Raw genomic sequence first — 18,263 nt, 5'->3', positions numbered from 1 at the left:
AGACTGTCCCTAATTAAAGGAGGGTGCCACAAAGAGGGCTGTGACCTGAACAACCACTGCTCTCCTCCACGCAGCACAGCGCTTGAGGGTCCATTTTTCCTTCTCAGAGTCTGCAGGGTCGAAAGGACCTAGATCCAAAGACTTTCAAATTCCAGTTTTCAAACTTCAAATTGTATTATTGTGAAACTTTTTGTTCAGAAAGCTTGATTTGTGGAATGCCACCATCAAGCATTAGGCATGTGATGATCTTAAGTCCCACCATAGCCACCTGAGGTAGGTATATTATGATCCCCATTTTACATACGCGGAAACTGAGTTGCACAAAAGAATCAGTTACTTTCCCAAGGTCATGCAGTTATTAAGTGGTGGAGATGGAATTTGAATCTAGATCTGCTCAAGTCCAGAGCGTGGCTGAATACCTCTGGGCTGTAGGTGGAGGCTCGGTAGGTAAAACCATATGTTGAGCTGCTTTGGTTTGGCATCTGAGACTGTCCCCCTGTGCCCTGTGGAGCCCTTGGGGAACCTGGCCAGCACCAGACAGCAGTTTGAAAAACTGGAAACAAGTCCAGTGTCCATCAACAGTTGAATGAATAACACTTTGTGGTATGGCCATGCAATGGAATACTACTCAGTGATAGGAAGTGAGTACCTAATCACTGATACCTCAATAACATGGGTGAATTTCAAAGTCACTGTGCTGAGTGGAAAAAGCCAGACAAAAATGAGTACATTCTGTATGACTGTTATTTATATAAAAGTCTAGGAACTGCAAACTAATTGATAGTAGCAGAAAGCAGATGGTGGTTGCTTGAGGGGGGAGGAAGGGGTGGAAGGATTTCCAAGGGGCCTGAGGGGACTTTCCCAGGTGATAAATGTCATCACTCTCTTGATTGTGGTTATGGTTTCATGAGCGTGTATGTGTATCTTTAAAAATTACATATAGGCTTAAATTGTGTACAGTTTATTGAATGAAATTATACCTCATTAAGGCTGTTAAAAACAAAAACACTTAAAAGTCAAAAACTTGTACTTAACAGGAGGCAGGGACAGGAGATGACTTGCTCAAGCTCACCCAGAGCAGACGGGCTCCCTCTGCAGCCCATCCGGTCACGGGCAATGGACCCTCTCCCGAGTTCACGGGGGCTGTGAGGCTTCTCTCCAGCCCTGGGAATGTCAGCACTGGACACGGTAAGGCTTTGGCCACAGGGTGGGGTGGTTGACAGAGGCCAAGGATCCGGGAACAGTGAGCCCCAGGGGTGGCTCCAGGCTGCTGTACTCACACCAGGGACATTTGACAAAAACATAACCCTGCTAAAAGGATCAGACCAGGTGATCTCCACCTCTGTGAGATTAACTCAACAAATGCCTCCTGCACACCTACCACGTTTCTGGGTCTGTCCTGGTCCGCTGGCTTACAGGGACCAGATGAAGATGAATGACATGAACGCAAGGGCAGGACACACAATAAATGCCCCCCAGATGGCAGCCATTACACATCCATCAAATATCCCCTCAGTGCCTGTTCTGTGCGCTGAGGGAATAGATACGTGGCCTGATCCTTGAGGACAGGAAAGACACGTGGACGAAAAGCTTTGCCTCAGCCCCGAAGCTAGTGGGATAAATGCTGTGAGGGCCAAGAGGAGAAATAAATTACTTCCAGTTGTGGAGAGGTTTCATGCAGGCTGTGGTATGCAAGGGAAGAAAAGGAATTTGTACATGGAGACAGGCGGGGCTGGGGAGGCAGGCAGAGATCATGCCATTTCGGGGCAGCATAAACAAACGCAAGGCACCTGGGAGACACAGGAGGCACGGCTGGCTGCAGGGGGTGCTGGAAAGGCTGGGCAGGTGGGCTGGGGTCAGGTGCTGGAGAGAGCACCTGGGTGACAGGTGGACACATCTGCTCCCCCCCTGCCACACCCTGCTGTGTGATCTCATTTGCTCCAGCTGCTTGGGGCCTTGGCCTCAGCTGGAAACCTGGATTCCGGCGGGGATGGAGGGGGGGCGGTAAGAGAAGAGCCAAAGGAAAGGAACTCCTTCAATGACCACTTGGCCCAAGACACCAGTGTCTTTATCCTTGGGCATTCCCAGTGGGCCAGCCAGCCTGAACCAGGGCTCCTGGGAAGCTGTGAAAATGGAAAAACTCAAGTTTGTACTCCCAGCACCCAGAGAAACTGTCTTCAGTGTCTCCGTGGATGGTCAGAGCCAAAGGACACTGCCATCTTGTGGCCAAGGATCCTAGATACCATGAGGGCAGGGAGAGTCCCTGTGCCCCCAAGGGACCACAAAGGCAGAAATGGCCGAGACTTGTTTTAATACTCTCATAATGGGACCCAAATTATGCTAGCACACAGTTCAGAGTTGGCAAAGTCTTACATAAGGCCCCTGAGGTACAGATAATGGTACGTTGTGCAGGTGAGAAAACTGCCTCTGGGAGAGATGAGGTGACTGGTCCAAGGTCACAGGTCGTCAAAGGCAGAGCTGGGTCTCATCCTGGGTCCAGCAGCGCTGGTCCCCAGTCACTGCCCAGTAGATGGTCAAAGCAGTGATTCTCAATATGTGGTCCCCAAGACCTTTCAGAAGGAACACCGAAGTCAAAACTATTCACACAAGATGCCTTTTTCTCTTTTTCTTACAATCATGCAGTGAAGTTTCCAGAATCTAAGTGCTGTGCAATGACCTCATCTCGCCCTGATGGCTAATGGGATATATGCTTGCGTATTTTTGTGTTTCAAAAATTCCTGTTTTAATTTCTGTTATGGCATAACCCACATAACCATAAGCTCTTTGAGATACTCAGTAATTTTCAAGAGTGTAAAAGGTTCCTGGGATGAAACAGTTTGAGAGCTGCTGGCTTAATGAAATATTTAAAAAAAAATAAGTAAAGCTGTACAAACTAAAACATTCCCTTTGTTTTGATATAATTGCATCAACTCTGTAAGGCACTAACTTTTAGGCTGACTGGAATTCTAATTGCCATTTCTACAGATCTTTGATTAAATACACACAAAAATGTACATGAATAGAGAATGTTCACCGAGTGATAACTGACAAGCACTATCTAAGCGACTTACATGAGTCCCCTCATTTAATCCCTACAACCACCATTTGCAGGAGATGCTGTTACCACATTTTATGCTTGCGGACACCAAGAGGTTATGTGGCCCAGCTGGGAGGTGTGGAGCTTGGACTCTATCTCAAGCAGTCTGTCTTCGCTGCCTCTTCCCGTTATTCTAACTGCCATACAATTTTACCTCCCTTAAATGTGATTCACTTGACAAAGGTTTTTCACAATACAGAGTCTAAGAAAGTAGTGAAAAGAAAGAGGATCACCCACCAACATCTTCACTTATAGATGAGGAAAAGTGAGGCCCAGAGAGGGGAAGTGACTTGCAAAAGCTCACACAGCAAAGACTCAGAATCCATCGGACCTCTTTCGCCCAGCTGGGAGCTCTTAGAACTCCAACCCAAGCAAGCACTGCAGTTATCTCCTTCAGAGCAACATGTGAGCAGCACAGCACAGCACATAAGCAGGTGACATCAAGACCAGGCAAGAGACAATATCTCCAGCAAAATGGACTTAACTTTATTGCAAGGAAGCTACAGAGGAGCAGGGCAAGTGAGGGTCTCCGCAGGAACTACCATCGCTGAGCAGGATTGTCAGGTCCTAGATCTGTCTGGAAGGCAGGAGCTGGCTCAGCATCCTGGAAGAGATGAGAAGTGAGGTGGAACACAGGCGCCATCTGCTGGGCACATGGAGACATTACAAAAGCAGTAAAGGTTCACTAAGAGGCAGTTGTACCGGGTGAGGTGGGAAACCCAGGTGCTGGAGCAGGACTAGAACCCCATGTTCAGCCCTGCACGCTGCTTCTACCAAGACTGCCTCTTGGCAGTCTTGACCAGAACCCATTGATCTTGCTAAGCCGATCACTGCCGAGGCCCTCTTCTGGGGAACTCCCAGGGCTGCTGGGGCACCTTCCCTGTCCTGTTTCAACTTATACCAGGAGGGCAACAAAAAAAATCACGAGCAAACAAATCTGCCGAGAGCCAGACAATCAAGAAAACTTCAGAACCAATAAACATTCTATCTCTGGTTCCTGAACCTGGTTTCAAATCAGTCATTGGGCAGCCTCTTAAAACAGACTCGGAGACAGATGCTGCCTGGTGTGTGGGGTAAAAGCTTACCTGATCAGTGATTCTCACCCAGTGCCGTGCATATGAATCTCCAGGAGCCTTTTCATACTACACATGGTTACTGACAGATGTGCGGATGAAATTATATGATGACTGAATTTGCTGTGAATATGGGGGTGGAGAGAGCGGGCCATGGATGAAATAATGGCAATGACTTGATAATTGTTGGATCTGGGTGATGCGTACGTGGAGATTCATTTTACTACCCTACTTGCATAGGTTCGACACTTCCTATAATAAAAAAGCTAAAATTAATTAAAACTACTATGAGAACTATCCAGCCATACAAAGGAATGAAGTACTGATACATGCTAAGCTTAGGTGAAGCCTGAAAACATTATGCTAAGTGAAAGCAGCCAGACACAAAAGGTCACATAACGTATGATTCCTTTTATATGAAATATCCAGAATAGGTGAGTCCGGGGGGCAGAAAGCAGATTAGTGGTTGCCAGGGGATGGAGAGAGGAGGCAGTGGGACAGCCTAAATGGGTACAGGGAGTTTTTCTAGGGTGATGAAAAGTTTTGAAACTAGAGAGAGGTGGTGGATGTACAACATTGTGAATACACTAAAGGCCAATGAATGGTACACTTTAAAATGGTTAATTGCATGTTATGTGAATTTCATCTCAATAAAAAAAAAGAGCCTACTATGAGAAAAACACACATTAAGCTACACATGGTTTACAACAGGCAGGTATTGCTTTTTTAGTCAAACAAAATTCACAAGCTCAGGTTGGGAGCTTCCAATTCAAAGTGTCTACACTGGGGCTCCACGTGTGTAGCCAGCTGAGGAAGATTTTTTTTCTTCCCTCCCTCCATCCCTCCTTGTCACAGAGACTTTTATAAACAGTCTTACACGGAGGCCCAATATAAAACAGGGCTACTTGGGATATATGGAGGGGCCTGGGGTCCCTCCCCCCCACCCTCCCCCCAAAACCCTAGGGATGCAGGAACCATGTGATGAACACTGGTACGGTGGAAACGTTACCCTCCCTTTAAGGATCATCCTGCATATTCAGAGGGATTTCACAGTAACCTCCACAAGGCAGGAAAGCAGGGTAGAGGTTATAGCCTCATTTTACAGGAGGGAGGACTAAGTCTCAGGAATGAAAGAGAAGTGTCCAAAGTCAGAGTGTGAAATGAGGGCACAGCTAAAAACTAGACTCCTAGAATACTGATTATTTATCCTGGGCTCATTCCTGAACATGGTTCATCCTTGGGCAGAAAGGGGATGACAAAGACAGACACATCTGACATCTCATGATTTGCATGTGATGTCACCAGATACACAGGACACTGCCACGGCTCAGATTCCAATGCACACCTTGAGGAAGGAGGCTGCAGCTGAAGTTCACTGCCATGGCCCAGCAGTCAGTTGTAGTTGGATGCCTGATTCTCAGCCTGCCCCTGGCACTTACCTGTGTGGGGCTTTGGTCAAGTCACTTCCCCTCTCCAGGCCTCATTTTTAATTACAGTGAGAGCACTGACCGACATCAGGGACGTGGCAATTGTTGTAATACACACATGAAGGGCATGAAAGGCACTATGGGGGCAGTGACTGCTAGGAGGGCTGTGCTGTGAAGGATTCTGAGACTGTGGCTAGGCACGGAGGGAAGGAATGCTGGATGGATGACTAAAGTCTGCCCTGGTTCCGCAGTGAAGGGTGCTGGCACAGTGTCACTAACCTCCTTTCTGGACTATGTAAAATCAAAGGGAACATCCAGCTTAAACACGCTGCTGTTTTTTGTTTGTTTGTGTTGTGTTTTTTACCTTAACAGCTTTATTGGGGGTGTAACTGACATGCTATACGTAGACATATTTTAAGTGCACAATGTGATGATCTGTAACTTATCAATTGAATACACCCACATACCCTCACCACACTCAAGATAATGAACATTTCCAACCCCAAAGTCTCCTCCTGCCTCTCCTTGCCACCCCACATCATCAGGCAATCACGGATCTGCTTTGGTCGCTATAGGTTCGTTTGCATTTTTTAGAACTTTATATAAACGATATCATACAGTATGTGAGATCCACTGCAGTTGTTGCATGGACAATAGTATTCAATTGTACGGCTATACCACAATTTGTTTATCTATTCACCTGGTGATGGACATTGGGTTGTTTCCAGCTTTTGGCTATTACAAGTAAAGCTGCTCTCAATATTTACAAGTCTTCATATGGACAGTGCTTTCCATTTCTCTTGGGTAAATACCTGGCAAAGGAATGGCTGGGTCATATGGTAGGTTTTAAGAAACTACCAGATTGACCACAGTATTGTCTTTGCACCAGTCTGGGCAGAGGGCATGTTCAGGAAGCTGAGAACAGTTCCAAGTGGGGACAGAGGCCAAGGTGAACTAACTCACCTGGTCAGTGCACAGGACCACAAGGCTCAGGGCGTAGGTGTCACCTCTGATGGGACTGTTAAGTTATCAAAGCAAAAGACACACTGCTCAGGGCCATATGCTTAAACTTAAACCCTGCTGATGAATGTACCCTGAAGTCATAGAGGGGACCCTGAGAGACATCACATAGTGCTCCGTCTACTCACAGGGGGCTGGAAGGAGTCTCTGAGTTTGTGATTTGCATTCGGTAGAGACATATTTTGTTGCACTGTCGGGGCCTCACCCACCTGCCCACTTTGGTCCATCCTGCAGGCTGGGGGCCCAGGCCCTTGCTATTTGGGGCCGAGGTAGGAAACAGCCTTTCCTGTTTTCCCCAGGGTCTCCAGCAGAGTGTCCACGCTGTGCTCAGAGTCGACGCAGACCTTCTTGTTGGGCAGGTCAATGTCAAATTGAACTCCTGCAGGAAGGTGGGGTGAGGGGGGACAGAGACGTTCCCAGTCAGGCTCCTGAATTATTGACCACCACCCTTCCCCTCTCCTCTAGACCAAGGATTGGCACACTTCTCCTGAAAAGGGCCAGAGAGCACATGTTTTAGGAACTGTGGGCTGCATAGTCTTCTGTATATTGTTTTTACAACCCTGTAAAAATGTAAAAACCATTGTCAGCTGTGCAAAAACAGGCTGTGGGCTGGATTGGGCCCAGGGGCTGTAGTTTGCCCATCCCTGCTCTAGATGGGGGCTTTAAAATGTTTTTTCTTAATTGCAAAAGTAATAGACACACTTTTTTTTTTTTGGCCGGGCCACGCGGCATGTGGGATCTTAATTTCCCTACCAGGGATTGAAACCGTGCCCCCCTGCAGTGGAAGCGCGGAGTCTTAACCACTGGACTGCCAGGGAAGTCCCCAGACACACCATTTAAAAAGGAAAAAGGCAAGCATTTCTGAATAAAATTTGAAACTGTAAGGCCCCTACTATTTCCTACCTCTAAGGATCACTGAACAATAGGGCCCCTATCCAGTGTTTCTCCCCGATGGACAAATGAAAAGTAATTCTCCAAAGTGGCATCATACTCTGTAAACAGGTCTTGCTATATGTCACTTTCCAATGTCCAGGATATCTTGCCATCTCAGTGCATACAGACTTACTTCATTCTTTTTTAACAGCTACACCATATCCCATAGTGTGGATGTACCATCCATCTACTCAGTCCCCCTCTGAAGGACACTGAGGTTGCCTCCAATCTCTCACTATGATCACAACAATGTAAACATACTTGAATGTATCTTATAAAACTTGTGGAAATATTTCTATACCATGAATTCATAGAATGGAAATTGTGGGGCAACAGACTGGCACACTTTTTTTTTTTTCATTAGCATTTCATGATGTATTTTGTTGAACATTAAGACTCCTATGCACAGGGACCCATAAGTTCTGACAACTGCTTTCTAGAATCTGAACCACTGATAAAAAAAAGCCCTGGTGTGTTTAAAATTCAGCTTGTTGGGCCCCATTCCAACATTCTGATTATGACCAGAATGGTTTGGTCTGAGATGAGGAAGCCAGGTGGAAGAACCTTAGACTGAGGAAGTAAGTTCCAAAGAACCACTTCTATCCTACCACTGACCCATCTTTCCAACGTGACTCAGCAAAATCTGGTAAAGATCATGAGTTTTCCCCCCTTGAGTCCCATGGAACAGTTAAGGGCACATTCTCCCACTCATTTATAAATTCAGAGCATACAATGGCAATAGGCTTTTCAACGATAAGATATATCCATTATCGGGCTTCCCTGGTGGTGCAGTGGTTGAGAGTCCACCTGCCGATGCAGGGGACGCGGGTTCGTGCCCCAGTCTGGGAGGATCCCACATGCCGTGGAGCGGCTGGGCCCGTGAGCCATGGCCGCTGAGCCTGCACGTCCAGAGCCTGTGCTCCGCAATGGGAGAGGCCACAGCAGTGAGAGGCCCGCGTACCGCAAAACAAACAAACAAAAAAAGATACGTCCATTATCAACAGGTAGCATTCTCACTTTCAAAGTGAGAAGCCTCAAATTAGGTAACCAAGCCAAGGCCTTATTCTAAGTGTTGGTGCCATGTCTTCCACACTCTGAGGGGAGCTGGCAAAGGAGCCCAGGTCTTCATTCCCTAACTCCTAGAACCCGTTAGGTGGGTTTCGGTACAGGTAGGGAGGTAGAAGTGCCAAAGAACCTACACTCAGACCAGATGAGGAAAGCACTTGTTATCCTTTAACGCAGCGGTCCCCAACCTTTTTGGCACCAGGGGCCGGTTTTATGCAAGACAGTTTTTCGGATGGGGAGGGTGATGGGGAGGATGATGGGGAGTGGCGATGGGGAGGGCAACGGGGTGGGCTCTCCACTTCAAGTATGCCACTGGTCTGTGATTCCTCAGGCCCAGCACTGCTCATCTGTGGCCCCGACTAGCTCAGAAAACCCTTCTGACCTTTCTTAAGAGGCCACCCCAAGTGGGGATAGTAGTGAAAGAGGGAGAGATACCTGCCTAAGCTCAAAGGCAGATCCTCAGGCACCAGTGAAGGGGCCTGAAAAAGCACATGGCATGGGATTTAGTCCTAACCTCTGACTCTGTACATAATGGATACCAGGGAGAGGGCAGTGTATCCTGGCTGCACTCCGGGTTTTGTCTTTTGGTTCAGAAGTTTCTCCCTCCTCTTTGGAGAAAATATTCTGGTGGCATCATGGAGCTGGAAGATACTCTGGCATCATCTGACCCAGTGGATTTCAAGCTGTGTTTCTGGCAGCCCAGGTCCCTGGACAGGTGTCCTGGGGCCAGCAAGAGCGAAAGCAGGCCCTCCCTCACTTCATGCAGAGCTGGTGCTTGTATAGAGGGGCTTGTGAGCAGAGTTATACTGTTAAAGTATCCACAGCAAAGCTGAGAGGCTGACTTTCCCATACTGTAGCTGGGGAAAGCCAGGCCCCGGGAGAGGAGGCCAAGGTCACATGGCAAGTCAGCAGTCAGGTTCTTTTCACTGTTTCAGATTCTTTTACAGTTCAGATTCCAGTTTACAGTCTAGAAACCAGCCATGGACTCACTGTGGGACACTGGGCAAGTCACTTCCCCTCCTGGGGCCTGGTGTCAACATCCCCATTCCACAGACGGAAAGTACAGCTCAGAGGACGGTGTTAAGTGCTAACGAGATGACATCCACATGAAAGCCCTTTGAAAACTGGGTGTTACTATTATCCAGGGTTAAAAGACTGACTGCCCCAGCACTACCAGAACTCTGATCACAGCTCTGTCATGACTTCATGGAGCCCCAGGACCAGACCCCAGCCCTCTCTGGGCCTCAGTTTCCCCAGATGAGAACTGAGGGGACTGGAGGAGATTAATGGTTTTCTAAATACACCAAAAAGAGGTGCTTTAGGAGTTCTGCACAGGACTGATCCAAAGTTTATTTCTTAAAATGTTACAGCTTCTAAAAATCTTAATAGAAAATGACACTCACATGTGTCACATAACAAAAGTTATCACACTGGAGATGAATGTGATTACCAACATACTAAGTAGTACTGCCAGGGCTCCACGTGGCCAAATCCCAGCTCTGCCACTACTGGCTGTGTGATCCCAACAGGTTACTTAACCTCTCTGAACTTCAGTTCCCTCCTGCTTGAAATGGAGATGGTCAAAGCAGCTACCTGAAATGGTCAGGGTGAGGGTTAAATGATGTGATCCACGGAAGCCATGAAGCAGAGTACTTGGCATGTGCTAAGTACTCAATATGTTTTAGTGTTACTGTTAACAGCTTAAACTCAAGCTTCTCCTGTTCCATGCCTACATGCATTTAATATAAGTGTATCTGTCTCCCCACCCCCATCCGAGGGCCACACACTCACCTCCCAGCTTGTTGAGGACCCGAGTGACTGCATTAGAGCAGCCTTCACAGGTCATGTCCACGGAGAACTCGTGCTTCTGAAACAAAGGAGACCATAAGCCAAGTCCTGCAGAGGGGCCCCAGGGGCCCCATGCCCCACTTAGCATGCAGGCCCACTCGGGGGCCAAGACACAGGGCAGAGAGAAAGGCAAGATCCGGCTTTCATCAGACTCCCCAGTAGCCTGTTTCTGAGCCCCCCTCTCTTAAACTGTACAGTAACTAAGGGTTGCTATATCTCACAGGTGGTTGTGTTAAAGGACAGAATCCCTCGAAACCCTTTAGCGGCGTCTGGGACATGCAAGAAGAATCACCTGGGAAGGTAGTTTAAGATGTTGGTTCCTAGTCTCATCTTCAAAGCCCTGATTCTTCAGCTATGGGGTTGTCTCAGGATCACTAATAACTCTAATGTGGGTGGGCCCCATGCTCTGAGCAGTGCTGATCTGGTGGTCTTAATTATGCATTAAAAGATCACTCTCTGCATTAGACTCACCTGGGAGCTTACAAAAACTATAGGTTCCAAGGGGAGAAAAGGGGAGGTGGCGAGCGTGGGATGAATTGGGAGATTGGGATTGACATATGTACACTAATATGTATAAAATGGATAACCAATAAGAACCTGCTGTATAAAAACAAACAAACAGGGCTTCCCTGGTGGCGCAGTGGTTGAGAGTCCGCCTGCAGATGCAGGGGACACGGGTTCGTGCCCCGGTCCGGGAGGATCCCACGTGCCGCGGAGCGGCTGGGCCCGTGAGCCATGGCCGCTGAGACTGCGGGTCCGGAGCCTGTGCTCCGCAACTGGAGAGGCCACAGCAGTGAGAGGCCCGCATACCGGAAAAACAAACAAACAAACAAACAAACAAAAACTGTAGGTTCTGGTCAGCAAGCCAGAGGGCTGAGGCATCTATTATGGTCAGTAAGCTTCCCTGGTGACTCTGAAATATGGAGACCACTGCTGCCATCCAAGTGCTTCAGAGGCAGCACCTGAATCCTGGGAAGGGAGAGGATTTGCCTGGGCTCCCAGTGAGCTGAATCTGGGCCAGTAAGGGAACCCAGGCTCCTGGACTCTTCATGAGGGCTCAACATCCTACAGTCTCCAGGATATCTAACAAACCAAGGGCCTGAAGGCAAGCTCCCAGAAGATGAGGCTTTGTTCAGTCCACTGCTGCATCCCCAATACTTGGAACAGTGAGTGCCGGGCACAGAGTAGGGGCTTAACACATTTTGTTGAGTGAATAGATGTTTGACACAGCTGGTTGAACAACCCTGGGTCCTTCCTTTGCTTTCAAACAAAGGTTACTTATACCAATACTTCCTTTATTTTAAATCTCTGGAAATGAGACCTGGCTTCAGATCCCAGCTCTGGCACTTAGTAGCTGTGTGGCCATAAGTAAGTTACTTAACTCCTTTGTGCCTTAGTTTCTATATCTGCAAAATGGGGATGAAAGTCCCTCTCCAGGCTGGTGAATGGGATGAACACAAGATTTTAAGTGTGGTAGCCAGCATGCAAGATGGCCCAGTGATCTCTACCTCCTGGTATTTATGCCCTTGAGTAGTCCTATCCCACAGTGTCTCAGGGTTGGCCTGTGTGTCCAGTAGAATATGGCTGAAGTGACGTTAGGTGACCTTGGAGGCTAACACATAAAAGACATTGTGGTTTCTGCCTTACTTTCTCTGGGATCCTTCACTCTGGAGGAAGCTGGCTGCCATGTCCTAAGGACCTTCTGGCAACCCTAAGGAGAGGTGCACATGGTGAAGAGCTGAGCCCTCCAGCCAACAGCCGTGTGAGGGAGCCAACTTGGAAGCAGATCCTCCTTCAGAGGACCACAGCCCTGGACAACATCCTCACTGCAGCTTCCATGAGAGACCCTGAGCCAGAAATACTAGCTAATCTGCTTCCAGATTCCTGACTCTCAGAAACTATAAGTTAATAAATATTTGTTGTCTCAAACCACTAAGTTTTGGAGGTAATTACTCAGAAGTATAGTTAATTCATATGTTAGGTAAAGAGACTGGAGCCTAGTAGTAGGTTCCACTGGGGTAAAAAGTTGGCTATCGGGGGAATTCCCTGGCTGTCCAGTGGTTTAGGACTCTGTGCTCTCACTGCTGAGAGCCCAGGCTCAATCCCTCGCCGGGGAACTAAGGGGAACTAAAATGCCACAGACCACTCGGCGCGGTGAAAAAAATTCTTGAAAAAGTTAGCTATCGGATTATTAGTATTACTTTGTTCCACTTCCATTTTTTCTGTCCCTTTAAGAAACTATGGCTACGTTTTCCATGGAGCTTTTCAAATCTCTTACCTCAATTGGAATTCTGGGCACAGCACTGTATCTTGCTGGAAGACCTCAGGCAAAATCCCTGCCCTTAGGGGCCCCAGTCCCCTTATCTATACCAAAAGGGCATTAGCCAATTCAGTTTCCTCAGTCTCAGTGCACAGAAGAATCACAGGGGTACTTGGTGACTGGGCAGCTCTGCAGGCAGCTGACTCAGTGAGCTCTGTAGCTCTGGGTGGGCCCTGTGACTCTCCATTTTTAACCCACTGAGGAGAAACAGAGGGGTAAGACCACACACTTGAGAAACATTGGTCTAAATGGCTTCTCAGGCTCTTTCCAAGTCTCAAACCACCTTTGGGTCTGGGTCATCATCATGCTGTACAGGGGAAGCTGAAGCCAAGAGTTAAGCACTTTGGTTTTTCGGTGCTGAATTACATAACCATCATTACAAACATAATGACACAACCAGGAGACGACTATTTTATCGAGGCCAAATCTGCAAAACCTGCCTTAAAGAAAACGGTTAGTCTTTCTTTTTTTCTAAACACCTCTGATCCCTTCAGCTCATTTTGTGACTATTCAACAACCACCACAGCAAATTCTGGAAGTAAGGATTTCTAGTGAGGATTCCATAATCTTGCCTTTAACGGGTGGTTCTCAGAACAATGGTATCAGCATGACCCGGGAACTTGCCAGACTGCAGACTCTCAGGTCCCACCCCAGACCTCCAGAATCAGGATCCTTTTTGTTCTTTTTTTTTTTTTTTTTTCCAGAACCCTCATTTTTAACAAGACACCCAGCCAGCACATTCCTGCCCACATTATAGTTTGAGATGCTGCTCTAGCACACAAGCTGGCAAACTATAGCTTGCCTGCCACCTGGTTTTATAAAGTTTTACTGGAACACAGCTAAGCTCATTCATTTACTTTCACACTAGAATGGCAGAGTTGAGGAGTTGTAACAGACCGCATGGTTCATGGAGCCTTAGGTACTCACTATCTCGCCCTTTAAGAAAAAGTTTGCTGACTCCTGCTCTAGAATAACTGGTAATCAAGATTCATCAGTGGTTGGTACCTGTACACCCATCCAAAGCTTTAATGGGTTTGTAAGACCAACATAAAACCCAAATCTAATGAGTGCCCACTATGTGAAATGCTCTTTATATAGTATCTCAGTCCTTACCCAGCCTGGAAAGGGAGCTAGTCACCGTACTATACGTAGGAGAAAACTTGAGGTTCCAGGGGTGAACTAAGCCACCCACAGTCCTGTGGTGGGTATGCGTTGAGGCTGGGATGTGAACCCAGGCTTTCCTGGCTCCAGGGACACCTTGCTGGTTCTGGACCAGCAAATGGGGCTGCCACCCCCCACAATGATGACTCTTAGCAGGAGACCTGAGATGGGGACACCATGTGAAGGAGCCCAAGTTTTTGCTGCCTGAGGACTTGAAGTCAACAGATCTCTAAAGCTTTCTGTTGTTGGCTACAGAGAGCGGGTCTCCTTCCATCCTGCACGGTACAGAGGTCAGAAGCCAGCAGACGGCTTCCGTTGGGCAAACATTACAATTCAGTCCTCTCCTCCTCCACCTCTGAGTTGCAAAAGTAAATATGGGGGCTTCCCTGGTGGCGCAGTGGTTGAGAGTCCGCCTGCCGATGCAGGGGACGCGGGTTCGTGCCCCGGTCTGGGAAGATCCCACATGCCGCGGAGCGGCTGGGCCTGTGAGCCATGGCTGCTGGGCCTACGCGTCCGGAGACTGTGCTCCGCAACGGGAGAGGCCACAACAGTGAGAGGCCCGCGTACCGCAAAAAAAAAAAAAAAAAAAAAAAAAAAGTAAATATGGGGTTGTGGAAAGTCTCCTTCCTGCGCAGAGTAATCCTGTCTTTACAGAGAATCCCAAGGCCGGCCCCACCACTGAATGCTCGACTTTGCACAGTCCCAACCCCTCAGTCACCTACAAAACGGGTCCTGTAACGTAGAGGAAAAAGCCCAGTCATCTGTGCAATGCTTTAACAGAATCGCAGAACTGGAAGGGTGGGAATGGAACGGGGTCATACTATCCAGACCCCTCCCAGAGACGAAATGCTTTCTCAAATATCCGGGGCGTTCAGTTTTTGAACACCCTGATGATTGGGAATTTACTATTATTAGAGTGCCTACTATGTGCCAGGCACTGTGCATGCATGTCCTCATCACAACAACACCATGAGGTAGGCATTATTATTATCCCTCTTGACAGATGAGGTTAGGTCACTCACTCAGAGTGACACAGCTAGTGAATAGCAGGGCCTAGACCTACCCAAGCCTAAACTTTTAGCCACTGTGGTCCTTGTTAACATAGGGTTGAAACCTGCCTGCCTATAGTTCTACCAATTTGTCCTAGGTCTACACAAGACCTACCATTTCTTCGGGACTAACTATGTCAGTGGCTGAGCTACATATTTTACTGTCATTTTTCCAGTTACTACTAATGACAGCCCTGTGAGGTCAGTTTTTACCCCCATTTTACACTGAGGAAATCAAGGCACAAAGAGGTAAAACAGCTTGCCTGAGGTCACGCAGCTGGCAAGGGGGGTGGGGTAGGGCACAGATTTTTCAAAGAGGTTTCTGAGATTCCAAGTGTTTTGTGTGAGAAACCTCTCAGGTGACACATTAATCCCTTTCCAGTTTTGGTTCATCTCGTGGTATACGGCCAAGTGCCCTCTTCATTTGGGTCATCCACTCTGGTGGGTCTTTTGTTCGTCAAAATTCCCAGAAGTGAACATAGAATAGAGCCATCCTCAAGCTGGCCTTTCCCTCTCTGCCATCCCCCACAAAAGGCCGGTAGCCTCAGCCATCCCAGTCCCAGAGTGATTAATGCTTTCCTTTGACATTGCCACAGGCAGATTTGCTCAACTGGGAGGGCTGATTCTGTCAGGTTCTTTGTCCATACTTTGTGTTGTCTGAGGATTTGTCTCAAGGCACCTGGCAACACCCAAGGGAAATGACACCTGAGATGTTTGTGGCCTGGCCCAGGGGGCCTCTGACTCACCTGTCAGCTCCCCAAAGCTAGGCCGCTAAGACACAGGGCGTCTGTGGGACACCTCTGGGTACCCACTTGGAGCAAGGCCAGAAAACCAGGCACCCTGGGGGAAAGTGCTAAACACCACGCCTCCAGCCAGTAGCCCTGGGACGCAACTGGGATCAGAGCTTCCTGCCAAGCCGGTATGACTACTTTTGTTGGACATGTATCATGTGGTGTGGTCAGGAGAGGCTGGGCCCCTGAAGATAAGGGGCTTAATCCTGGCTGCACCCATCTCCCAACACCACCTTGAATAAATTAGTGGGATTTTAATGTTTGTTTGTTTTTATCTGCAAAAGGCCTTAATCTTTTACCTACAAAATGAGGCCATGAGTCTTATCATGTATATTGGATGATAAGACTGAGTGAGCAGCTCATCCCTCCCCAGACTCTGCCACTGAGCAACTGGCGACTTTGGGCAGGTCCCTGAACCTCTCTGTAGCTCACGGGTTCGGGTTCATAAAGTGACCTGTAGAAAAGGTTAAAAGCACTGTCTTCATTCAGTGTGGCCCAGCGCTGACCTGAAACTCAGACACAGTGGGCAGAGGAAGGGAAGACAAACACGGACCTCCGAACTCCTGCCCTGTCCGGGAGGTAATAGTCACCCCAAGCCCCTCTTTCAGGCCAGCTCCGCGGGAAGGGGCATCCACGTGGGAGACGCAGGGACTAGCCATCCCAGTTCCGGATCGCCACCGACTCCCTGTGTGACCTCCAGCGACTCTCTGCCCCTCGCTGGGTCTCAGTTTCCCCGTCTTTGCAGGGAAGCTTTAGGCTTGTAATCGCTTGGAGGCCTTGCAGCTTTGATGTTCTGAAGCCTGACTGCCAGATAAAACTCCCATGGGATCCGATTTTAGAGAGGGTCGAAGAAGCTGGAGGCTGGGTGGGGAGGGGTGAGAAGAGGGGCGACAGCTCCGGGCGCGGCCTGAGCCCTTTAAGAGGGACCTCTGGCCAAAAGGCGGTGCAGCCGAGGCGCTAGCTGTTGGCCGCGGGTCTGCGCGGGGCGGGGACGGCGCGACAACTTACCGGCATGACTGAGGAGCTGGCTGCAGAGACAGCGGCGGCGGCGGCGCTGCTTCCCCCGGCTCTGAGCGCGGACGCCGGTGCGCTTCCGGGTGTCTCTGGCCCAGGCCCCGCCCACTCCGGTCCCGCGGGCTGGCAGCTGCCTGAAGATCGTAGGCCTCCCCGCCTCCTTCCGGCCGGGTCGGGGCCACTGGAGCCCCGCCACGACTACGCTAGTTGGTGGGAAGGATGTTAGGCAAGCCTGCCTTGCTTGTTAGCCATTTTTAGAACTCCTGCTCCGTGTCAGGCTTGTATTAGGGGGCTGGGAATACTGGGGCCCCCCCGCTGCGAACAGGACAAACTCCCCCTCACACCCCCCATCCCTCCCTCCCTAGAGGGACAATCTCAGTTACTCAGTATTTGTTGATTGCCAGCCATGGGCCGGCACTGTGCTAGGCATCCAAGATGCAGTAGTGGAAAAGACACAGCCTAGTAGGGAGCCAGGGAAGCAGGCGATGATAATGCAAGATAATGCAAGTGTTAAAGGAACTGTGTGTTTGGAACGAAGAAAGGATCTCTAACTCAGGGGCGGTTCGTGAAGAGAGGAGGCTTCCAGAGGAGGAAGTCTTCGTTCATCTGAAGATGGAAGATGGACCAACTGGGAAGGAAGGAGACAGAACAGCACGTAAAAGTTGAAAGACATTAGAGGGCATGCCTTGGGAGGCAGAGATATTCAGATTGAGGGGCAGGCACAGAGAGAGATGGAGAAACGAAGCTGCAAAGACAGGAGACACACAGATGCTCTAGGACACTTACAAAGAGGTGTACCAAGACCCAGAACTTCAGACACACACACACACACACACACACAGAGTACCAGGCTGGTTCTGTCCTTGTAATATCCAAGGGGATCCCTCCAAGTTAATAGCTTCAAAGATGTCTCATCACTAGAACTGCTTGGAGAGCTTATTAAAAACTCAGATTTCTAGTCCTTTCATTAGATACACTGTCCCTTAATTTCCAGGTGTATTTTTAGTCTGCGTCCTCCTTCTGGTTTGGGGAACCACGTTGAGGAAAACTACAGTCTTTTTTTTTTTTTTTGGCCAAGCAGCGAGTCATGCAGGATCTTAGTTCCAGGGATCAAACCCGTGCCCCCTGCAGTGGAAGTGCAGATTCTTAACCACTGGAGGGCCAGGGGAGTACAAAACTATAGTCTTAACAAATACATGAAACCTTTTTGAGAAAGTGTGCTGGTTGTTGATTTATTGTCTCTTAGCTCCAATTCATCCTTTTTTTTGTTTGTTTAAAGAGCACATTCATGTAATTTTTTTTTTTTTTTTTTTTGCAGTACGCGGGCCTCTCACTGTTGTGGCCTCTCCCGCTGCGGAGCACAGGCTCCGGACGCGCAGGCTCAGCCGCCATGGCTCACGGGCCCAGCCGCTCCGCAGCATGTGGGATCCTCCCGGACTGGGTCACGAACCCGTGTCCCCTGCAT

At 48.7% G+C, this 18,263-nt stretch overlaps 1 protein-coding gene across 2 annotated transcripts; it reads right to left on the bottom strand.

Annotated features, from left to right (window-relative positions):
• Positions 1 to 3,562: 3,562 nt before the first annotated feature.
• ATOX1 (antioxidant 1 copper chaperone) lies at positions 3,563 to 16,910 on the bottom strand. 2 transcript variants are annotated; one of them, XM_082621402.1, is made up of 4 exons: positions 16,793 to 16,910; positions 10,407 to 10,482; positions 6,827 to 6,996; positions 3,563 to 3,701 (listed from the first exon to the last, which is right to left on the bottom strand). In XM_082621402.1, exons 1-3 carry the CDS (start codon positions 16,796 to 16,798, stop codon positions 6,872 to 6,874), a joined length of 207 nt encoding a protein of 68 aa, XP_082477528.1. In that variant the 5' UTR covers positions 16,799 to 16,910; the 3' UTR covers positions 3,563 to 3,701; positions 6,827 to 6,871. The 2 variants fall into 2 exon arrangements, with proteins under 2 accessions (XP_082477528.1, XP_082477529.1); XM_082621403.1 differs by having other exon boundaries at positions 10,407 to 10,479; positions 16,793 to 16,895.
• Between the last annotated feature and the right edge of the window lie 1,353 nt (positions 16,911 to 18,263).

The sequence above is a fragment of the Mesoplodon mirus genome, assembly GCF_964341445.2.
Source record: "Mesoplodon mirus genome assembly, chromosome: 5".
Classification (NCBI taxonomy): Eukaryota; Metazoa; Chordata; class Mammalia; order Artiodactyla; family Ziphiidae; genus Mesoplodon; species Mesoplodon mirus.
The sequence above is the reverse complement of the archived record's forward strand: the minus strand, read 5'-3'. Positions and strand labels throughout refer to the sequence as shown.